Source organism: Dama dama, chromosome 23, assembly GCF_033118175.1.
Source record: "Dama dama isolate Ldn47 chromosome 23, ASM3311817v1, whole genome shotgun sequence".
Classification (NCBI taxonomy): Eukaryota; Metazoa; Chordata; class Mammalia; order Artiodactyla; family Cervidae; genus Dama; species Dama dama.
In genome coordinates, this window is record NC_083703.1 from 12,141,877 (window position 1) to 12,166,645 (window position 24,769).

At 45.3% G+C, this 24,769-nt stretch overlaps 1 protein-coding gene across 7 annotated transcripts in view; it reads left to right on the forward strand.

Annotated features, from left to right (window-relative positions):
* The window catches only part of NINL (ninein like), a 114,610-nt gene that overhangs the window by 44,123 nt on the left and 45,718 nt on the right, over positions 1-24,769 (forward strand). For 6 of the 7 annotated variants that reach the window (XM_061125990.1, XM_061125989.1, XM_061125994.1 and 3 more), the window contains exons 2-3: positions 18,539-18,956; positions 23,754-23,850. In XM_061125990.1, coding sequence (XP_060981973.1) covers positions 18,774-18,956; positions 23,754-23,850 — 280 coding nt within the window. In that variant the 5' untranslated portion in view covers positions 18,539-18,773. Of the gene's footprint in view, positions 1-17,661; positions 17,781-18,538; positions 18,957-23,753; positions 23,851-24,769 lie in introns of all 7 variants that reach the window. The other variant, XM_061125991.1, reaches the window with a different exon arrangement.

Genomic DNA, 24,769 nt, shown 5'->3' on the forward strand with positions numbered 1-24,769 from the left:
AACTGCATCAGACAGTGTTAGAAATTTTGCTTTCTGCTGTCATGCATATATACATCATATATACATACAAAATAGTCTGGGGACTTCCCTAGTGGTCCAGTGGCTAGATCCTGTGCTCCCAGTGCATGGGCCCGGGTTTCATCCCTGGTCAGGGAACTAGATCCCACATGCTGAAACTAAAGATCCCACCTGCTGCAATGAAGATGGAAGGTCCCAAGTGCCACAACTAAGACCTGGCACGGCTACATAAATACATAAAAGTAAATATTTCTTAAAAATAAGAAGTATAAAAAGTTGCCTGCTTTGACCACTGCTTGAAAAAAAAAAAAACAGGGACTTCCCTGGCAGTCCAGTGATTAAGACTAGGAGCTCCCACTGCAGTGGGCATGGGTTCCACCCCTGGCCAGAGAACGAAGATCCCACACGCTGGATGGCACAGACAAAACAACTGGTAAGTCTCATATATACACAGGTATTTGCCATTTCTATTGCTCCTCCTTTATTCCTGAAATTTGTCTCCCTCTGGTATTGTTCTCTTTGAATCTGAAGAATTTCCTTTAGCCTTTCTTTCAGAGTGGGTCTGAGAGGGAGCGCTCCTCTCGCTTTGGTGCAGATGGTACAGTAGGTGTGGATTCAGCGCAGTGCTGCTGACCAGTGAGTCTCCAGGGTGCCGGGTCACTGCTAAATTGCCTTGCGTGAACGTCACGGTTAGTGTACTGGAATTGCCTGGTTTCAGTCACACGACGTGAGCACCACACAGCCGACAGCTGCCCTGTCCTGCACCAAACAGGCAGAGGTAGCTGAGCCCAGATGAGTGCCTTCTGATAGCCACCTTTGCTCCTTCTGACTCAGTGACCCACCTGTCTTCTTGGAATCCCCTTCCCTTTTGTGATGGAGCAGAGTCCAGACATCAACCGTATATATGTTTCCACAGTCACCTGGTAACATGGGAGCCCTGTGTTAGGGGCTCCCTAAGAGCTAGTTCTCTTTGATAGTACAGAATTAAATAGGAATTTAATGGAACTAAATGGAATTAAATAGGTTTCTTCCCCCTCTCATTAAAGAAATTTCAGGCTTTAGAAGAAGGCAGGGAAATACTCGGGGGTTTAGGGACCTCTTGAAATCATTTGAGGCCAGGCTGGCTTTTCAGAAATACTTAATATTTATTTATCTATTTGGTCACGTCGGGTCCTGGTTTGCACATGTGGGGTCTTTGTTGTGGACTCTCTAGTTGCAGCTTGTTGCCTTAGTTGCTCCATGGCATGTGGGATCTTAGTTCCCCAACCAGGAATGGAACCCTTGTTCCCTGCATTGCAAGGCAGATCTTAACCCCCGAACCACCAGGGAAGCACCAGGCATATGTATGCAGACCAAGATACACTGCCTTCAGACACGCAGAAAGGTCACCTTCTCAGGAAGGCCTTCCCAGTCTGCCCCATTAAATGCTGTGAGTCGATGATACCCCACCTCCTCCTGCTCTCTCATATCACTTATCACCATTTAAGACAGGGTTTGCTTATTTGCCAGGTTTGTCTGTTTCGTTAGTTGCAGTGTATTAGTTCTAAGTGCCTAGAATGGTGCATGCTCAGTAAATATTTTTCTTTTTTTTTACCTTGCTGCACGGCTTGTGGGATCTTAGTTCCCTGACCAGAGATTGAACCCGGACCCTCAGCAGTGAAAGCATGGAGTCCTAACCACTGGACTGCCAGGGAATTCCCTCAGTAAATATTTCTTGAATGAAAGAACACAGTTTTGCAACTTGCTTTTCTTCCTTTTTAAAAATAAGTTGTCCCTGACATCCTCCCGTGGTGTACATAACCACACCGGGCACCTCCTTGCTTTTAATGTTCTCCCTGCCATCCTTGGGCTTCCCAGGTGGCGCTAGTGGTAAAGAACCTGCCTGCCAAGGCAGGAGACTTAAGAGACCCAGCTTCGATCCCCAGGTTGGGAAGATCCCCTGGAGGAGGGCGTGGCACCCCACTCCAGCATCCTTGCCTGGAGAATCCCATGGACCCAGGAGCCCGGCGGGCTACAGTCCCTGGGGTCGCCAAGCGTCGGACACGACTGAAGTGACTTAGCATGCGTGCGCACTGCCATCCTAGCTTGGTCCCACAGCTGCAGTGTGCTGTTGTCACCTGCAAGTGGTTTGAGGGAAACGACATGCTCCGCGACCCTTGAGCTTTAGGATGGAGAAGCACGGGCCCCTGGCGTGGCCTCTTCTGTGAGGAAGAGGGCCGTCTGATGTGCTGACGCCCCGACACAGGCCTGTCCTTTCAGGTCATATGCGGGTCATTACATGATAGACCCTGGTGGCTCAAATAGTAAAGAATCCGCCTGCAATGCAGGAGACCTGGGTTCCATCCCTGGGTTGGGAAAATCCCCTGGAGGAAGGTATGGCAACCCACTCCAGTATTCTTGCCTGGAGAATCCCCGTGGATAGAGGAGGCTGGTGGGCTACAGTCCATGGGGTCTTAAAAAGTCGGACACGACTGAGCGACTGAGCACACGCAGCACGTATGGTAGTCCCTTCTGTTGAAGGAGGTTGTTCAGGTTTCATGAGTCAGAAGCTGGCAGGTAACTGCTGAAAAGCAACCGTGTTATGGAACCCAAGACCCTAGAGAGCATCACAAGGCTTGGCAGTGAAACCACCTCCTGGAAAAGCAGGAGGCTCCAGCCGTGCCTCGCCTCTGCTGCTTGCTGACAGGAAATGAACAAGTGTCTGCCAGCTGCCACTGGCGTGTGATGAAGTGGGGGTTCAGACCAGGTCCATTTCCTTTGCTGTGCTGTTTGCAGCACTCCAAACCCACATGCCTGGATGTTCTCTGCCTCTGGCTGACGGCCTGTGACTGGCCCCCAGCACATTTCTGCAGGGGAGCAGGGCTTCTTGTCAAAACCACCTGGGTTCCAGGGAGTAGAGAGTTAAAACATCTAAGAGGAAAGAATACAGGGATTGTGTCTTGGGGAAAATGGGATGGTTTTGAATGAGTCTTCGTGTTTGGAAAGGATGATGTTAAGAAGGAAAAAGGCATCTGTGCAAATTACTTTGGTCACCTTCTTTAAGAAGACCTCCTTGATGGTTCATCTAGTGGTTAAGAATCTGCCTATGACACAGGTTCCATCCCTGGTCCAGGAATATTCCACATGCTGCAGGGCAACGAAGCCCGTGTACCACAGCCTCTGAGCCTGTGCTCTGGAGCCTGCAAGCCTCAGTGTCTGAAGCCCACGCATTCTAGAGCCAGCGCCACACAGCCAGAGAAGCCCCTGCAGCGAGAAGCCCGCACACCGCAGCCAGAGAGCGGCCCCCACTTGCCGCAGCCAGAGGAGGCTCATGTGCGGCAGCAGAGACCTGGCAGAGCCCCAAGTAAATACATAGATAATAAGAGTGAATAAGATAATAGTAAACCTTAGAGAAAGATCGGACCACGGAGAGATCCTTGGAGGTTCCCAGGAGACAGAGCTTTGTTATGAATTGAATTATGCTTAAAAGTAAATACATAGATGATAAGAGTGAAGAAGATAGTAGTAAACCTTAGAGAAAGATCAGACCACGGAGAGATCCTTGGAGGTTCCCAGGAGACAAAACATTATTTTGAAATGAATTATGCTTAACCACTGCTTGTTATACTCAACATATTTTAAAATTAGTTTTTATTGGAGTAGAGCTGCTTTGCAATCTTGCTTTAGTTTCTGCTGTACAGAAAAGTGGATCAGTTATAGGTATACATATAACCCCTCTTTTTTAGGCTTCTTTTCCCACTTAAGTCACCCCAGAGCATTGGATAGAGTTCCCCGAGCTATACAATACGTTCTCATTAGTTACCTCTTTTATACATCAGTATATACATGTGTCAACCTTCAGCATATTTATTTTAGACAAGGTGGTTGATGGTATTGTGTACCTTATTTATATCCACCCCCCCCCAACTTTGGATCTACTTCTATTACCTGTTAAGAAACTGGTGTTAAAATTTCCATCTGTTTCTAGCTTTGCTTCCTTCAGTTCTTGCTTTGTTTTGAGACTCTGTTGTTAGGCATGTGGATATTTATGACATGCCTTCCCGCTGTATTATCACTATGAGAAGTCTCTCTTCTATCTCTAGAAGTCTAGAGACTTCTTCAGTATTCTTCAGCATTCTCATGTTTAAAGTATGCATGCTATGGGTTCTAACCAGTTACTTTTAAAAAATTGCAGCTTTACTTAAGAAAATGACAGTTTTATTGAGATACAGTTCACATACCATCAACTCACCCATTTAATATGTATAATTCAGTGGTTTTTAGTTTATTCACAGGATTGTGCAACCATGGCCACAACTTTCAGAACATTTTCATCATCTCAAAAGAATCCCACATTAGCAATCATTCCCCGTTTCATTTGGACACCCCACCCCCATTAGCCCAGGGCAGCCACTAATTTCTTTTCTGTCTCTATAGATTTACCTCTTCTAGACATTTCATATACATGAAATCATACTATATGTGGTTTTTATGACTGGCTTCTTTCACTTGGTATGATGTTCTCAAGGGTCCTAAGTGTTACAGCATGTTTCAGTATTTTATGCAACCATTTTTTTCTGTTTTTTTCTTTTTTTAATTGATAGACTTTATTTTTTAGAGCACTTTTAGGTTCGCAGCAAAATTGAATAGACAGTGCAGAGAGTTCCCATATATTGGGTTAACTAATAAGTTCATTCATGTTTTTCTGTAATATCTTATGGAAAAACCCAAACAAACTTTTTAACCAACCCAATACTTCTTCCACCCCATAGCTTCCACCACCAATATCCCTCACCACTGTGGTTATAGTTGACAAATCTACATTGATACCATGATCACCCAGAGTTCAGAATTTACTCTAGGGCTCACTCCCTGTTTTACACCCTATGGGTTTTGGAAATGTATAATAACATGTTTGCACGTTTACAGTATCATGCAGAGAAGTTTCATTTCCTTAAATCCTCTGTGCTCTGTCTGTTCATCCATGCCCTGTCCCCACCCCTGGCAACCACTGATCTTTTTTACTGTCTCAACAGTGTTACTTTTTCCAGAATATCATATATTTCAAATTATATACTATGTGGCCTTTTTAAATTGTCTTATTTCACTTAGTAATGTGCATTTAAAGTTCTTCCAAGTCTTTTCATTTTTGCTGCTGCTGCTGCTAAGTCACTTCGGTTGTGTCCGACTGTGTTATGACCCCAAAGATGTCAGCCCACCAGGCTCCCCCGTCCCTGGGATTCTCTAGGCAAGAACACTGGAGTGGGTTGCCATTTCCTTCTCCAATGCGTGAAAGTGAAAAAGTGAAAGTGAAGTTGCTCAGTTGTGTCCGACTCTTAGCCACCCCATGGACCGCAGCCCACCAGGCTCCTCCGTCCATGGGATTTTCAAGGCAAGAGTACTGGAGTGGGGTGCCATTGCCTTCTCATCTTTAAAAAGTGGTAGGTAATATTCTGTTGTATGGATGTACTCCAATTTATCTTTTTTTTGGCCATGCTGTGTGGCATACTGGATCTTGGTTCCCCAGCCAGGGATTGAACCCATGTCCCCCTGCGTTGGGAGCATGGAATCTGAACCACTGTACTGCCAGAGAAGTCCCTCTATTCACTTATTGGAGGATATTTTGATTACTAACAAGTTTTGGCAATTATGAATTGAGCTGCTCTAAACATTTGTATGCAGGTGTTTTTGTGGACTTAACTTTTCATAATTTATTTGGAATTAATATTCTGCCACTTAACATGTAATATAAAAATCCTGCAAATGTGTACCCCTGTCTCACCCACTTTGATAGTACAGATGTTATATATATTACATCTACATATCTTACAAATTTGACAAAACAATGGTATTTTTTTTTTTAGCTTTAGTTGTATTTTTTCCAAGTTTACAACTTTTTTCTCTCATTTTAATCAGATATTTGGTTTTTTGGATTCTGTTTATTCCTTTCTAAAAATAGAAGTTTCCACACAACGTAATTTCTCTTCAACTAGAGTGTTTCCTTTAGCATTGCTTTTAGCACAGGGCTACTGGCATTTTTCTCAGTTTGTTTTTTTAATTGAAAATGTATTTTGGGACTTCCCCTGGTGGTCCAGAGTATAAAGCTCTGTGCTCCCAATGCAGGGGGCCTGGGTTCCATCCCTTGTCAGGGAACTACATCTCACATGTCACAGCTAAGAATTCTCATGCTGCAAAGAAGACAAGATCCCTTGAATGATATTTTTGGTGTACAGAATTATAGCTGGACAGAGTTTTCTCTTTGTTGTTGTTTTTAAGCATGTTAAAGATGAAGTTACACAGTCCTCTGGAGCCCATTATTTCTGCAGAGAAGTCAGCAGTCTTTTTGAATTATCGTGTCCTTATGTGTGATGTGTTGTTTTTTCTTTGGATGTTTTCAAGATTTTCTCCTTATGTTTCTTTTCATCAGTTTGGCTCTGATGTGCCTGGGTGTAGCTTTATTAACTTTTATGCTAAATGGGGTTTACTGAGTTTCTTGAATCTGTACATTTTTGTTTTTCACCAAATTTGGGATAATCTTTGCCATTTGTTTTTCAGTCTGTTTTTCTGCCTAATTCCCTCTTTTCTCCTCCTAGGACATATGCTAGACTTTTGAAAATTATCTTTTTAATCCCTAAGGCTATGTTTAAATAATTTCCTTTTCTCTATTCTTAAGATTGGATGATTTCTATTAATCTTTCTTCAAGTTCTCTGACTTTTTCCCTCTATCATATCCATTCTGCTATTAAGCCCTTTATTTGAATTTTAAAATTTCAGTTATTATGGGTTTTTTTAGTTTTCATACTTCCATTTGGCTGTTTTATTGTTTCTATTTCTCTGCTGAGGTTTTCTATATGTGCATTCATTAGGAGAATCTTTTCTTTCACATCTTTGAGTATATTCATGCTAGCAAAGGATTTAAGGCAGCTAATTCCAACATCTCACTCATTTTGAGGTTAATCTCTGGTTTTGATTTCTCTTACTCTTTCCTGGTTCTTCATTTTTGTGAGTAATTTTGGCCTATGTCCTGGACATTGTGATGGTGTATCATGGAGAAGGGAGTTTCTGTTATATTCCTCTGAAGAGTGTTCATTTGTGTTTGTTTCAGTAGGAAGTGCTGTTGGATTCATACTGAAAACACTGCCTCTGGGCAGCAGCTCACATCTCATTTCAGTTCTTTTATTCTTTTTTTTTTAAAGTATTTATTTATTTGGCTGTGTTGGTCTTAGTTGTGGCATGCAGAATCTTTCACTGTGGCACGCAGGCTAAGTTGCCCCATGGCATGTGGGCTCTAGTTCCCTGACCAGGGATCGAACCCAAGTCCCCTGCATCGATCGGAAGGAGGACTCTTAACTCCTGGACCACCAAGGAAGTCCATTAGTTCTTTTATTCTTGGCTGAGCTGCTTGGAAGCTGCTCCACACACGCATAGTTGAGTTGTCTGGTGAATTAGGTGGCATTTGCAGAATTTGGGGCTTTCTGTCTTTCCTTCTCTTTTTTTTTTCAGGATTCCTCACTCATTTTTCAGTTGCTGTGATTGCCCCAAACTCAGCAATCTATCAGAACTGTTTTTTCTATCAAAGTTTTAGCTGCTCCACCTGGTGTGTGAGTGAACTGGAACAAATTGGCCTTCTTGGGAACCAAACAACGTTTGTATTCATCTCAACCTGTGGTTTTGACTCAGGATGTTGTCAGCAAGCTGAACTATTAATATTTACAAGGTTGTAATAGCTTATAAAAGAATTAATTATAGAAATAAAAGCTGTAATAACGTTAACTTAGTGGGTATGTTTAGAGTAGAATAGGCACCAATGAAAAGAACATTAGGTTCTGGCATAAAACATCCAGCCCTTCTCCACTCAGGCACACACAATCTGGGGTGCACAGCCTGTGTTTTTCTTTAAAAGATTGAGGTCCTATCCTGGCTTTCCTCATGACCCATGTTTTCATGTGAACCCAGCTGGATTTACTTCAAGCCAGTGTGCACCGCCACTGAATCAGAGGGAAGTATCTTTGCCATGGGATGATTCTTTTTTTCAAAGTTGCCTCTAACTGGACTTGCCTGGTGGTACAGTGGATGAGAATCTGCCTGCCATTGCAAGGGACACAAGTTTGATTCCTGGTCCAGGAGGACCCCACATGCCGAGGGGCAACTAAGCCCGCAAGCAATAACTACTGAAACCTGTGCACCTCGAGCCTGTGCTCTGCAACAGGTGAAGCCCTGCCCTGCAATGAAGAGTAGCCCCTGACTGCCATAAAGAGAAAGCCTGCGTGTGGCATCGAACACCCAGCACAGTATTGATTGGTTATATATATAAAGTGTCTCTCATCGTAAAGGCAATGGGAAAATACCTTCCCTGTTGTTGCCCACAGGCCACCGGTTAGGGACACAGATGCTCAGAGAAGTCAGGACACCTGTGGCCTGTCAGTGCACGGCTCCCTTTAAAATGCCATTCCTCCAGCCTGTGCCTTAGATCACGCACTTCTTTTCCCAAAGTACTTCTGAGGCCAGTTTCTAGCGTAGGGACTTCCCGGGTGGTCTAGTGGCTGAGACTCTGCACTCCCAATGCAGGGGGCCCAGGTTCGATCCCCGGTCAGGGAACTAGACCCCACATGCTGCAACTAAAGATCCTGAGTGCCGCAATGAAGACTGAAGATCCCACATGCTGCAACTAAGACCCAGCACAGCCAAATGAATAAATAAAAAAAAAAATAATAATTTAAAAAAAGATTCTAGCATAAATCAAGGATGGGAGATAACAGCAGGATGGCACGGCAGGTCCCCGAGGTCCGGATCCTCCCATGCAGAAGTGAGGAGATGAGTCAGTGTGGGGCTGCCCTGTTTCAGGGGGCTCTTGTCAGAGGTGAAGTTGCTCATTTGTTGGGTCCCCAGGCTAACAGTGCACCAGGGGGGCCCTTCCCGAACCTGCCGTTGAAGCTGTGAGGATGGACCAGATAACTGGTTTGAATTCCTCTGTGTCTCCTTCCTTTTCCCAGGACCTGCTTGTCCCCTGTTCATCTCTGCTGGGCATAGATCTTTCCAGGGAGGCCTCTTCCAGTCTTCTGAGGGGGCGTTTCCAGGCCTGACTGAGTAGATTCCAACCCAAAGGCCGTGGCCAGGCGTGGAGGCCTCCTGATTCCCACAGAAGATCGTGGGTGGATGGTGTCTCTCTTGAGTTGTGCCAACCCAGCTGGAATAAAATCTCTGGAATCCACTTCAGTGTTTGATTAGTAGGATAAAGGAGCAGTTGGCCTTACAAACCCAGAGGATTACAGATTACATTTTACATATTACATATTCTTCTGGTAGGTTTACTTAAGTGGGAGAGGGAGAAAAGAAAAGGCTTAAGGGCAATAGCTTTTACATTCACCTTTCTGTGTCTGTTGGGCAGTCCCTTTTCTTTGTTTCTTTTTTTAGACTCTTTTCTTTTGAGTAAATGTGATATGAGCCAAAGTGTTTGGAAAAGAGAGACCAGTGCCCTCTGTTACATTATGTTGGATTGTTTATTAATATATGTTCTTTTTCACTGTTCTATCAGCTTTGATTCCATTTCTGATCCACATCATTTTCATCTTTGGCTACGTGTTTGTGGATGGTCACATGTACAGTGAGCTGGGCTAGAGTCTTTTAAATACTGTCGTTTGTGTCCTGAGACTGACCTGGCTTTCAACATTTTCCATGTAGGCACAATTTTTTTTCCCCAATATTCCAGGATTTTATTTGTACGTGGGAAGATCACACATTCGTATTCATACATGCACAAACTTGCACTGTAAATGCCAGATCATGCAGGGGAAGATGACAAAAAAAGCGTGATGTGCTATGGTGGGCCTTCCCTGGTGGTCCAGTGGTTAAGACTCTGGGCTTCCACTGCAGGGGTCACAGGTTCGATCCTTCATCAAGGAACTAAGATTCCACATGCTGAGCAGCAAGGCCAAAAAAATTAAAAAAATAAAAAAGATAGTTCTGTGGGATTCTGAAGAGAGGTCCAGCAAAAGCTCGCGCTGTCAGGGAAGACTTACTAGAAATGGTTAGATGAGGCTTTAAAGAGTAAAGGAGAATTTGGATATGCACGGAAGGCAAGAAACAGGGGAAAATACAGACTGAAAGATATTTTATTTAAATTTTTAAAAAATAGAACATTTTTCTCTGTATATTTTTATATCTTTAAATATTGATTCATTTGAAAATACAAGCATAAAAGAAAAACAAACATAAACATAATTGGGGATACGTTCTGCCTCCTGGGCCCTGCTGAATAATGACCACCCCATTTAACTTATATGCAGAGTCATGTAGGCATATCTTAAAGAACATTTCAGCGCGTTTAGGACATTGTGTAGTTGGTTGGAAAGAATGACACGGATGTAGTTGAACAGGCGATTCTGGAGCTCTGGAGTGTCCGGGCGTTTCCCTGTTGATGTTAAGACAGGGTCTGTGTGGCCACCGTGCGCTGTGCTGCAGTACCTCTGGTTATGTCATTGGTTTGCTGCTAATAGTGCATTTCTGCCAGCGTTTGCATGGATGTCAAAGAACAATTCATGTCGCCTTTCCCCAGCCCAGGACAGGAGAGGGAAAGAGAAAGGGAGACTGAGCAGACGTTGACCCAGACTCCGTGCAAAGGCCAGAGGGAGACAGGAGACAGTGTCTGTGGCAGAGACCGTTCCAGGGTTCTAGGTGTAAGAAGCGTGGCCCCTACGGCCTGTGTCCCTGAGACTTCATTCCCTGGACTCCTGTTCGGTGATGAATGGAGCCCAAAGATGCCATGATGGACCTGAGAGAACCAGGATGTCAGAGGATGAAGGTGCCTTGGGCCGTGAGGTTTGGCCTCCTTGTTTGATGTCTCAGGAAGCCCAAGCTCCAAGACCTGCAGCACTTTTACTGAGGCCTCACAGCTGCTCCACGACCAGGCCTACTAGCTGGGTCATCCCAAGAGTGGCAGCAGAGCTCCTGAGGACCTTGTGCTTCAAACTTGAAAGGTCGATAAACTGTGGATGTCTCCATCATTGTATCTGGTGTCTTTCTTTGGTCCTACAGCTGGGCAGCTACAGGGCTTGCTGGCTTCCGGGTGCAGCCCAACAGGTGGCCCTAGCCCAGTGTGAATGTGTCCTTGTAAGAAAAGGAGATTAAGATCCAGACACACACACACAGGGACACCCACATGAGGACACAGCAGGAAGGAGAGACAATCCAGAAGAAACCAACAGCTTGATCTTAAACTTCTAGCCTCCAGAACTGTGAGGAAATACATTTCTGTTGTTTTAAGTCACCCAGTATATAGTACCTTGTTGTTTGTTGTTGTTGTTGTTTGGCATTTATCTTCTGACTTTATTCTTTTGTTCATAGAAATTTTGACTTTTAAGCCAACTCCCCAAACTTCCCACTCTTTTAAGGATGATGAAGAAGTTGTATTTCATTCTAGGTGTTTCATAGATTACTTTTTTTTTTTTTTTGGTTAAAATTTCTGATTCTTTTGGAATTTGCTGAAAAGAATGAGATGGGTATTCTTTTTTTTTTTTTTTAATATGGCTAATCATTTTTTTGGATAGTGTTTTCTTTCTTCCTTTTTTTTGGTCAGCGCTGAGTTTTCACTGCTGCTACTGGGCTTTCTGTAGTTGTGGGCAGTGGGGCTATGCTCTCCAGTTTCAGTGCTCAGGCTTCCTATTGTGGTGCCTTCTCTTGTTGCAGATGATGAGCTCTAGGGCATGAGGCCTCAGCAGTTGTGGTGCATGGGCTTAGTTGCCCCGTGACATGTGGAATCTTCCTGGATGAGGGACCAAACCCATGTCCCCTGCATTGGCAGGCGGATTCTTAACTACTGGACTACCAAGGAAGTCTCACTATCTTAACTTCTAACACTGCAGATTAATTTTTTCTTCTTTTGAACTTCATGCAAGTGGAATCTTGCAATATCTGCTTCTTCTGTCATGTTTATAAGATTGAGGTTGTTATGTAGCTCATTCCTCTCCATGGCTTTACAGTTTCCCAGAATATGCCTCAAATTACTTATTTTTACTTTTGTTTGTTTGTTTGTTTTGGCCACATGGCTTGCAGGACCCTAGTTCCTCAACCAGGGATTTAACCCATGGCCTCTGCAGTGTAAGTGCAGAGTCCTAACCACTGGACTACCAGGGAAGTCTCCACTTATATAGTTACTATTGATGGATATTTGGATTGCTTCTAGTTTAGGGTACAATGAATAATGTTGCTTAAGATAGCATGTCTTTTGGTGCACAAATCTATGGTTTCTGTTGAGCTGGAACCTAGGTGTTGAATTGCCATGTTGTAGGGTGGGTTTGTGTTTAGCTCTGGAAGATAAAACTGAGCAGGTTTTTAGAGCTGTTGTGCCAGTTATACTCCTACTAACAAGTTCTGAGCATTCCGGTTGCTCCAGTCTCTATCAAAACATGGTATGATCAGTCAAATTTTAGCCAGTGGTGTGGTATACTAACAAAGCTTTCACAACTGACCCCAAAGTCCTACTTTGAAGCATTTTCCAATGACTGTGGTGTCAATAGTCCTCCCAGAGCAGATTTTAGCCTACTAACTTGATGCCATTGAGACAGAGAATGGAGCTGTGAATGGTCAGCATAAGCAGCTCCAGCTGCCTGGGTTTACCTCATTGGTACCCCTTGAAGACCACCAAAGTCTAAGACAGGAGAAGAAGACAGTGGGGAATCCATGGGGGCTGCTCCTTGGTCACTGAGCTGTATACAATGTATACAGTTATAAGCATCGGTATAGGTTTCCCTGATAGAGGGTCTCGCCTCGAGGCTAAAGAAGTACCACACACCTGGAGTGGCGGGAGATGTTCCTTTCTCAGCCTGCCTTCGCGCTTGTCCTATCCATCCATGTTCTTCAGCCGACTGAGGAAATCTACCTCTGTGCTTAAGTGTATAATATCAGGTCCTCATCTGTGAAATGGGGTGATTGAATGGCACCCTTTGGGACCGCCCTTTTCTGACTCTGATATTCTGTAACATTATTCTCAGATTGAGGGTCACAGGCAAAGTAGCTTATGCTTGGGAAATCTGGATTGAATAACAAGGTTACAGAAATCACTCATAAAACAGCCAATAAGAGTCCACGTGAGGAAGACAGCAAGGGTGGACCGTGACTGCCAGACCTGCTCGGTATTGAAAATTCAAGTTTATACTCATTGAGATAATGAGCTGTTACTTACTACGTTGGTTTAATGTCCGTCTTCTATAACAAATGCAGCTAGATAACAGATTTCTTTAAAAATTCGTTGTATTTAACTGCCATATGACCCAGCAATCCCACTGCTGGGCATACACACTGAGGAAACCAGAACTGAAAAAGACACGTGTACCCCAGTGTTCACTGAAGCTCTGTTTATAATAGCCAGGGCATGGAAGCAACCTACATGTCCATCGGCAGACAAATGGATAAGGAAGTTGTGGTATATATACACAATGGAATATTACTTAGCTATAAAAAGGAGCACATTTGAGTCAGTTCTAATGGGGTAGATGAAACGAGCCCATTACACAGGGTGAAGTAAGTCAGAGAAACAGCAATACAGTATACTAATGCACATATATGGAATTTAGAAAGACGGTAATGATGAGCCTATATGCAAGGCAGCAAAAGAGACACAGATTAAACAACAGACTTTTGAACTATGTGGGAAAAGTGAGGGTGGGATGATTTGAGAGAATAGCATTGAAACATGTGCATTACCATATGTAAAATAGATGACCAGATCAAGCTTGCTGCAGGAAGCAGGGCACTCGAAGCCGGTGCTCTGGGACAACCTAGAGGGATGGGGTGGGGAGGGAGGTGGGATTGGGGTTCAGGATGGGAGGACACATGTGCACCCAGGGCTGATTCATGTCTGTGTATGGCAAAAGCCACCACAGTATTGTAAATCCTCCAATTAAAATAAATAATTTTTTTTAAAACCTTGAAAAAATTCATCATGTTGAGGGAGACTGGGCAGCAATGATTAAACTGTGTAAAAGTTATTTTGGGGGTCTTTAGAATCAGAAGTCTGTTGTAGCAAATGCCCTTCCATTGCACTTGCTCACTGTGGTTCCTTCAGGAGGAAAATCTATCACTGCTTATTCCATGCAACTGCTGTTTAATATTTGGGTAGAAGTGCAGAGAGTTGAATTTAGAAATTCTAGTACAGGGAATTCCCTGAGAGTCTAGCAGTTAGGAAGGACTCTGTGCTTCCATTGTAGTGGGATCAGGTTCTATCCCTGGTCAGGGACCTAAGATCTCACAGGCCATGAAGTGCAGACAAAAATAAATTAAATGAAATGAACCACACTGATTCTACTGTAAAAAAGACTCCAGTTTGTGTGTGTCTTTGTATGCTCTGTAAGTTTTTATTGAAATCTGGACATTATGATTCTCCCACACCTCAGATATTAATGATTTTTATTAGTTAAGGACTATAGTTGTCCAACCTAGATAGCATATTAAAAAGCAGAGACATTACTTTGCCAACAAAGGTCCGTCTGGTCAAGGTTATGGTTTTTCCAGTGGTCATGTGTGGATGTGAGAGTTGGACTATAAAGAAAGCTGAGTGCCGAAAAATTGATGCTTTTGAACTATGGTGCTGGAGAAGACTCTTGAGAGTCCCCTGGACTGCAAGGAGATCCAACCAGTCCATCCTAAAGGAGATCAGTCCTGGGTGTTCATTGGAAGGACTGATGCTGAAGCTGAAACTCCAATAGTTTGGCCATCTCATGGGAAGAGTTGACTCATTGGAAAAGACCCTGATGCTGGGCGGGGTTGGGGGCAGGAGGAGAAGGGGACGACAGAGGATGAGATGGCTGGATGGCATCACCAACTCAATGGGCATGAGTTTGAGTAAACTCCGGGAGTTGGTGATGGACAGGGAGGCCTGGTGTGCTGCGATTCGTGGGGTCACAAAGAGTCGGACTCGACTGAGTGACTGGACTGAACTGAACTGAACAGTTGTCTTTGTGAGTTTTCTAAGTTATTTTTACAAAGTGTGTTCTTTGTTGTGCGTGGTGACTGGAGTTTCCATCCTGCTGTGTCTGCAGTCAGTCGGTGACCTGACGAAGGTCTTCCCCGCAGAGTCTTCCTGTTCGCCTTAGCCTTCTCCTGGGTACTCTGTGGGCTTCCCTTGTGACTCAGTGATAAAGAACCCGCCTGCCAATGCAGGAGACACAGATTCGGTCCCTGGGTCAGGAAGATCCCATGGAGAGGGAAATGGCAACCCACTCTAGTAGTCTTGCCTGTAAAATCCCACGGGCAGAAGAGCCTGGCAGACTATAGTCCAGGGGGTCACAAAGAGTCGGACATGACTGAGTGACTAAACAGCCGTAACAGAGATGCTCTGAGGGAAGCTACTGCAGCCCAAGGAAGCTGACCCCAAGGCCAGAATCTGCTCCAAGCCCTCAGTCACCAGCAAAACACACAACCCTGGATTTTGGGTGACGTGGTCCCGATTGCCCGCTCTGGCTCCAGCCAAAGGACTCTGGGCCACTGTCTTCACGGCTCTGGTCTCCACAGCATCAAGGGTGGTGACTGGCTCCTGCTCACCACTCTCTTTCGAAGATCAGCAGCCTGTTTTCATCACCTTGCTGTGTCTGATCTGGTTCTAGAGTTTCAAATAGTTCCTTCCAGTCCCTCTTTATGGTTCTATTTTGCTCTGGTGGGGTTTCGTCCCCTGCCACTTTGCATGATGTCACCACTCCCCACTGTTTCTCATTTTTAAAGTTTTTTTTTGACCTTGCCATGTGGCATGTGCCCCCTGCATTAGTTTGCCCGGTCTCTTTTCCTCTTTGTAAGAAGAGCAAAGATGATATTAATCACCAATTAAATGATGCATCAACTTATTTTTATATTGTTGGGAATGGAAAATCCCTTTGATAAAAGTGATGGCCTCTCAAGCTTTATCGCTGAGATAGGGCCGACCTTGGCAAAGTAAATAAATAGTGTAAGTTTTGAAAACTAAGAAAAAAAGCCATGAAAACAGCTAATACAAAGATTAATCCTAAAAGCTCAGAACTGCTGAAGTGTGAAGGTTGATTACCAACCCCAAGGCTGTTTGACATAGTGCCCAGACCTGCTCTTCTGGAACCCAAGGCTGGGCTTCAATATTTATTCAGAGTTGTAACATCTCTCCAGATATGGAACATGACATCTAGAATGCGACCTTGGTGCTGCTTGTTCTGGGTCAGCACACTTTTACAGGGTTTTTTGGAGGACCTTGTTTGGAGTTGTTCTGGGTTGCAATGTTCTGGGTCCACACAGCACACCCAGATGCTTGTTCTTCTCCCTCCCTGTCTTGATACCCAGCAGGTTTCCAGGGCCATGGATTAAATTCCTTCATCGCTATGCATCAGTTAAATGCATGGCCTTCCCTCATGGCCTCCAGAGGGCTGCGTGGTTCTGCAGAGTGCTGGTCAACCACTGTTTCTTAACTGGTATTCAGTTTGTTTGAGGGCAGGGTTTTCTCCCCAGGATGAAAACAGGGTTTTTGCCTCACCTGGTAGCAAAGTTTATGCTCCAATTTTAAATAAAGTTTTATAGCACTCAAATTACTGAGAATCTACAGATTCCAAATTCAAAAGAATCAAACTGTGATAAGCCAAGGGCTCCTCTTTATCTGGAACGCTGAATGTGGCTGGGCTTTCTGGTGGTGTCCATGTGCGGACCTTTATGTATTTGTAGAATCCAGAAAGGATTAAATAATTTAGTTTGGGTGAAGAGAGAAACTGAAGAGGGCCTTGGACATTCTATTATTTATAATGACCACTTGGCTTTAGGCCTGCGCTTCATGGGTGAGTAGGCCTGGGTGCCAAGGGTGGGCAATACTGGGCACTGGACCCCACCTGACGGTCCCCTCTGTCTTCTCCCTCCCAGGGTCCTGCGTGGGGGTTCTAGGGGACAGTGTTCTCTGTCCCCATACACAGGCTGGGGAGTCTGAACAGAGTCGGAGTGATATACTCCTGGCTCCCTGCTGGGAGGGACAGGGTTAAAGCCCTTCTCCTTCTCACCTTCTTGTTCTGTGTTTAGGTTGATCCCTTTTCCCCATTGGGAGGGAGGGAGGGAGGGGGAACATTTCTGGAAATAGGATTTGAGCAACTGGGAACCTGGGGACCCGTGTGCAGCATGGTGATTCTGCTGTCAGTCATGGTGTGATGAGCACAATAGAAGAGATGTCATACTTCTGAGGTGTTTAGAGTGTCCGGTGACTTTTCCAGCCCTTTTCTGGGACTCTTGAGTCCTGGGGAGGCCAGGGGGCATCAGTGTGGTTGTGGTTCAGACCTGAACCCCAGCGTATATCCCCGGTGGAGGCACCCTTTCAGTTTTTCCAAACCTTCTTGGCCCGTCTCAGCGCTGAGGTTTGCCATGTGGAATTTTGGCTGCAGAAAGACCCCCATCCTGGGGCGGAAGGAGGGCTCCCATGACCAGAAGCAGCGATTCCTTTCTCCCACTATTTTCCCCAGCATTTTGAAAGCAGTATTGTGCTGTGCTTGAGTCACTTCAGTTGTGTCTGACTCTTTGCGACCCCTTGGACTATATGTAGCATGCCAGGCTCCTCTGTCCATGGGGGTTCTCCAGGCAAGAATGCTGGAGTGGGTAGCCATTTCCTTCTCCAGGGGATCTTCCCAACCCATGGATCCAACACACATCTCATAATTATATCTCCTGCATTGACAGGCCGGTTCTTTACCACTAGCGTCACCTGGGGAGCCTAAGGAGCCAGGGCAACAGCAACCCACGAAGCGAGGAAGCAGGGAGGCGATCACCAGGGACCCACCTGACCCTCCCGGCCCGCGGTGAGGACAGTCGATCGCCCATGCTCGGTCCCTTGAGGGCGCAGCACGCCGCAAGGGCATGGAGGGATAAGGGGGTGTCCCCCTTCACAGGCCCCCACCCCGGTGGCCAGGGAGCAGGGCTGCGACACCGGCCAGTCTGGCCCTTATTTGGGTGGAGGTTAGGAAGTATCCTAGCAAAGGGCACCTGAAAGATCTTTTGTGCCTGACCTGTAGAATGCTGGTCTGAATCACATTGATGGCGTATACCTGGATGGCTGAAGACAAAGCGCCTGCTCTGTTGGGTCAGGGTCTCAGTTTCCTAGGGATGAGGGAAAGAAGAGGAAAAGAAGTGTTTCTGGATGGCCAAGACTCAACTGTGATGGGCAAAGCTGGCATGACCGGGGTGACAGTGGGCTAAGGGTGGGGGGCCCTCGCCCCTGAATCAGCCCTTGAGTGGAATTGGGAGGGGGCTACAGTCCAGCAAGCTCTCTCAGGATGGGGCTGGCTTGTCACTGCTCTTGAGAGGGCCTTCGGTGCCCTCTGACCTCCAGCCCCACACCTGAGTTCTGCCCAAGACTGGAATCCTAGGGCAGGAGTGCCAGGCATCTAGCAGGTCCTGTGTGTAAGTGCATAGAGAAAAGAACAGAGTGAATGTTTGCCAAAATAGTAATAATGATATTTTTTTAGGTGATGAAATTTTGGATAACTTTGGTCCTTTTTATACTTACCTCTTTTTTTTCTGATTATTCTATAATAGGTACTTTTTTTTTTTTTAACAGAACAAAGTAATTCTGGTTTTTCAAGCCAGTAAAGGAGGACGGGCTCCCTGTGAATACATTTCTAGCCTCACCTGACTTCCTCCAGCCTCACGTACCCTGAGAGGACCCTGGTGCCCACACCCCAGCTCCTACCCTGCCCTGGACCACACTGCCCGGCGCCTCAGGACAGTGGAGGAAGGCGAGGGTCAGTCCGACAGCACGTCGTCTTCCTGTCCTGCACGCGGCCTGCGATGGGATGGACAAAGAGGAAGAGAACCACTACGTTTCACAACTTAGAGACGTCTACAGCAGCTGTGACACCACGGGGACAGGCTTCCTGGACCGGGAGGAGCTGACCCAGCTCTGCCTGAAGCTCCGTCTGGAAAAACAGCTGCCTGTCCTTCTGCACACACTTCTTGGAAACAACCAGTTCGCCAGGGTGGGTACTGGACTTCATTCTTGCAGAGAAAAACGTAAAGAGCCTGTGCTGATAGCCATGGACATCTGAGAAACACCAGTTGACTAGAGATACTCATCAAAGTAAAGTTAGGAGGAAATGGGATGCTGTTTATCCTTTTATGGAACTCCTGTGTTGTAGAAAGGGGTTTCTTAAGATTGCCCTTTTTTAAGCATAGTGACTTCCACAGATTTGTTTTTGTTCCATTTTTCCAGAAAGATGTTTGGCTGATTTGTCCGGGGAGTGAAAGGTTGGTATGGATGGTTCACAAAACAGATCTGTGTGCAGCTCACGTGCTGGGTCATTCAGAGGCAGGTTCGAAGTACCTCGAAGGTAGATTGTCTCATAAAATTGCCCAGCGTGAAATTCATCTAGCACCTGGACAAAACATCGCGCACTGCTGTTGCAGGAACCAAAGCTCCCTGCCTTCAGTGGTGCCCTCTGAGTGTATCTGTCCCAGACAGGAAGAAAGTGTGCATGGAGTTCATTTCTCTAGGAAGTTCGAGGTTGCCTAGAAAGGTCATCTGGAGCCTGGACCAGGCCTTGGTTTCCCGACGGGAACACTGAGAAGCTTCTTACTGTTCCTGTTTCTTAAATGTGTCCAGATGTAACATATTCATTTTGTTTTTAATTAATGAATTTTTTTTTGGCTGCCCTCTGTCTTGCTGCCTACAGGCTTTCTCCAGTTGCAGGGAGTGGGGGCCGTTCTTCTTTCCTCATGGCAGTGGCTTCTCCTGTCGCAGAGCCCCGGCTCGAGAGTGCAGGCTCAGCAGTTGTGGTGCTTGGGCTTAGTTGCTCCGCAGCCTGAGGGATCTGCCAGGACCAGGGATCGAGCCCCATGTCCCTTCCATTGGCAGCGGATTCTTAACCACTGGAACACCAGGGAGGTACACGTGTTCATTTAAAACAGGGCCTGGGAATCCCCTGGTGGGCCAGTCATTAGGAATCTGGGCTTTCACTGCCAGGGGCCCAGGTTCAACCCTGGTTTGGAAATTAAGATCCCACAGACTGCAAAAAAAAAAAAAAGCAGTGCCTATAATTGTGTTGGTCATCTTACCTTAGAAGGAAGACTGTTTCCCCCCCCCCCAACAGAACTCAATAAAACTGCTCTCATTTTGAATGAGAAAAAAAAGTCTAGCCTGGAAAGATTCCTGAGTTGGTGCCTGGGCAGAAACAAATGAAGAACCACCTAAAACCCCTCCCTGCTCTCCCCGGGGAGCTTCGAGGTGCGTCTGACTCCTGTTAGTTCCCCCAGAGCCTGTGTGGCCGGTGCTGCCAGCAGAGCTGCTCCTGGGGCTAGGAGGGCTCTGCCTCACACACCCACCCCACCCGGCTCGGTCACTTTCCCTCTACTGCTTTTTCTTTATCGGCTTCAGACTCAGGTGTGGCAACTCCCCTCGTGGTCCGGTGGTTAAGACACCATGCGTCCACTGCAGGGGGAGCTTGTTCCATCCCTGGCTGGTGAACTAAGATGCCAATGCCATGCATGGTGTGGCCAGAAAAAAAAAATCGGGTGTGATTTTGATCGCTCCTGTTATAGCCCCTCTTGATATCACCTAGAATTGTATTCGAGGGCTAGGTAAGTAAAAGGCACATTTGTGAAAATCAGCACCGATTAAAACATCATAAACAGGTTATCTGGTTTCCTTGATGTGTTTTATCCTGGCCCTTCCTCCTTTTGTGAGCCGTGATGGGAGAGGACACAGAAACACAGTCAAATGGTATCAGATAAAACAGCAGCACACTCAGCCATCAGATTCCCTCCTGGTTTTTTTTTTTGTAATGCTACACAGCTTGTGGGATCTAAGTTCCCCAACCAGGGATTGAACTTGGGCTCTTGACTGTGAAAGTGCAGAGTCCTAGCCACTGAACCACCAGAGAATTCCCAAATCCCCTCCTGTTTGATGGCTCAGAAGAAAGCTGGTAAGTATTATCAAAGACACAAAAGAAATCTGAGATTGGATCAAACAAAATGGGCATTTCATTCTGCTCCCATGTAGTCAACAAGTTTTTTGGATTTTTTTTATATTTATTTATTTATTTAGCACCAGTCTTCCCTGTGACATGTGGGATCTTTAGTTGGGGCATTTGAACTCTTAGCTGCGGCATGTGAGCACTAGTTCCCTGACCAGCAGTGGAGCTAGGTCCCCTGCATTGGGAGCTTGGAGTCTTAGCCACTGGACTATCAGGGAAGTCCCTCAGCAAGTAATTTTGAGCACTTACTATGTGCTAGGCAACATCTATAAGCTAGGAATGTAAAAATGAAAGCAATACAATATCTCTGTGAAATGAAAGCTATGCAAGAGTATTCTTTCTAGTATTGATCCACGTGGCAAAAGTCTGGACATAGCCTTTTCAATGTAAGATTAGTTAAGGTCCATATAGTCAAAGCGGTGGTTTTTCCAGCAGTCAGGTATGGATGTGAGAGTTGGATCATAAAGAAGGCTGAGTGCCAAAGAATTGATGGTTTTGAATTGTGGTGCTGGAGAAGATTTTTGAGTCAAAAGGAGATCAAACCAGTCAATCCTGAAGGAAATCAACCTGGAATATTCATTGGAAGGACTGATGCTGAAGCTGAAGCTCCAATACTCTGACCACTGATGGGAAGAGCCGATTCATTGGAAAAGACTCTGATGCTGGGAAAGATTGAAGGTAGGGAGGAGAAGGGGACAACAGAGAATGAGATGGTTGGATGGCATCACTGAATCAATTGACATGAACTTGGGCAAACTCCAGGAAATGATGAGGGACAGGGGAAGCCTGGTGTGTTGCAGTCCATGACGTCGCAAAAAAGTTGGACATGACTTGTGACTGAACAACAATAAATTAATAGATCCAATTGATGAAATTGATGCATCATCATAAAAAAGAGAGAAGTTTCAGACATTGTCATACTAGCAGTTTAGCAAATTCACGCCCACCTTCCAGTGAGGGCTACTAGAATGGTCAGTCCATACAGCACAAGGAAGAGTAGGCCCCTCTCGCCACAAATAGAGAAAGCCTGCTGCAACGAAGACTCAGCACAGCCAAAAATAAATAAATAGATTTTTTTTTTAAAGAAAGGTGAAAGAATGTCTCCTTGAGAAGGTGAATTCTGCTCAGTTTTGAAGGATATAGAGACCAACACATCCAGTAGACATTTGTTGAGTATTTACAATGTGTCAGCCATGAGACCACATGCTAGTTGGGGAGCCAGAAGATAAACACACATGTAAGTAGTCCACCTTCAGGTCTGATAGTGTATAACCCAGGCAGAGACGTTCCACAGCCAACAGCTGCATTTAGTGCTCAGAGGCAACAATAGAAATGTGCTCATTCAAGTTCTGTGCCAGGTGTGGGAAGCATGCTTGGAACTAGAGCCCCAGGCCTGCTTCTGTAGCACATACCGGTGACATTTTGACCTAGAAGTATCTCCTGCGTTGATTTCTTTCTGTGTGACGTCAGGTGAAGCACAGGCAGAGGAAAGAGTTGGGAAGTGTGCAGCTCAGTGAACATCCATTGAAAGCAGCCCTGGGCCCCCAGCATCCTGCATCCCTCCTCAGGTGCCCGTGGGGTCCCTCTGGCTCCAACAGTTGCCACTGTCTTGATGAGAACAGCAGAGATTTGTTTGCCTGTTTCTGAACTTCATACAGGTGGATCTATATACAGCACATGCTCAGTGCATACTCTGGTTCTTTTACTCAGTATCATGTCTGCAGTCTGTATTCAGAGAGTGCAGGTCAGTGTCCATTTATTGTCTCTGTCAGTGTTTTTGTTTCCCCTGTTGTCGTCTTTCATTGTCTGGCTGAATCACAGTTTATTTACCCATTTTCTTTAGGTACATCTGGATCATTTCCAATACTCTTTTAATAAATTATGTTTTTGCTGAAAAAAGAAAGTGAAATTAAAACATTTCAGACAATCACACTAAAAGAGCTTAGCACCAGCATACTTAAGAAAAACGTTAAGTCTGAAAGATCTATTTCAAATAGAGGGAAAACTATCCCAGGCAGGTTGGAAATGAAGGAAGAAAGGAAAAACAAAGTGGCAAATATTTGAATAATTCTAAATGAACATTGGCTATATAAAACAGAAATATCTTGTAAGGAGTTAAAATAAATGATAACCAAGGCACAAATTATTAGACAGGTTTTGTGTTGTCCCTGAAGAGGGTAAAACTGGTTGATGTGAAACTTTTAAACTCCATAAGAAAGCTAGTCTCTAGGGGAAAAAGCATTAGTGAACTAGAGCGTCAGCATTGTATAATGACAAAAGATTCAGTTTGCCAAGAGGATATAAATGTATATTCTGTGACCCAGCAATCCCATTCTTAGGTGCGTATACTCCAGAGAAACTCTTAGGACATATGTGTGAGTGTTCAGAGCGTTTTTTTTCCCCCAATGTAGGGGCGGGGGATTTAATCAGGAAAGGAACCTTGGTGGAGGACTAGCCTAGGTGCTGGCATGTTCTCTTTCTTGGTGGGTGGTGAAGGCATGGATATTTCTTTATGTGCTAATGTTTGTGGTCATCAGACACCTCTTTTCTGCACTGTTTTCTAACTTATCTAATTTCCTTTTATGGAGTTGTTAATAGTGTTTTTTGGTGATGGGCTTATGATACACTTTTAATTGCCTTACTATATCTTCAGGTTTTTAAAACCTTAAGTAAATATTTGAAAAAATAAATGTCCTCAGTGCTGAAGGCAACATAAGATCTTCCATCTGAGAAAACTCCAAAGGCTAGTGTGTTATGTATGTGGCCTGTCGAAAGCAGTGTTGACCGCTTTTCTCAAATTCACAGGTTAACTTCGAGGAATTTAAGGATGGTTTTGTGGCTGTGTTGTCATCACAGGCTGGTCTTGCCTCCTCAGATGAAGACAGTGGGTCTTTGGAGTCAGGTAAGAGGCCTTTCTGGTCTTCTTTACATCTCTTTCCATCACTCTGTGACTTTTGGAATATGATGTTGTACCTGAACAATGCAGCAGGTCTATGATCCCCAGCTGCATGGACTGGGACCATGGACTGCAGCACCTCGGTGTTTTTCTTCTTTGGCTTCCTTATTTGTGAAATGGTTCTGCAAGGGGAAGACTCTTGTTTCCTCTGCACTGCACAAAATCCTGTGAATACCCTGGCACTTCTGGTCACTAGATCTATGTAGTTTCCCCTGCACCAGGCTATTTTGCAACACCAGCTGGGTGTCCTACAGTTCAACTCCATTCTGACACCATCCCCCTGGATATAGCTGCAGACCCCACAGGCTAAGACAGCAATGCCTTCAGACAACAATCTCAAGTCCAGCTTGTCACCTGTGCTTCTGACCCACTGGCTAAAGATCGGAGGTGCTGACGGCCTCCACAGATTCAACTAATTTGCTAGAGCAGCTCAGGGAAACTGATTACTGGATCAGTGGTTTATTGCAAAAGGATGTAACTCGGGGTGAGAGATCCATGGGCTTGTGGGAAGAGGCTCAGAGCCCCCACACCCTCTCCAGGGCTCACTCACCCCCAGTCTCCCCGTGTTCACCAACCCAGAAGGTCTTTGAATGCCGTCCTTTTGGGGTTTATGGAGGTTTCATTACACAGTCTTGACTGATCCGGTGATGGGGCATCAGTGAGTGAATTCAACATCCAGCCTCTGATCTCCCTAGAGGTCAGGAGTAGGGCTGAAAGTTCCAAACTCTAATCACATCTTGGTTTCCCTGGCAACCAGCCCATCTCAAGGTGTGGTTCTCAAAGTCACCTCATCAGCATAAACTTGGGTGTGGTTGCTCTCATTACTTAGGAAATTCCAAGAGTTTTTGAAGCTGTGCAAGGGATG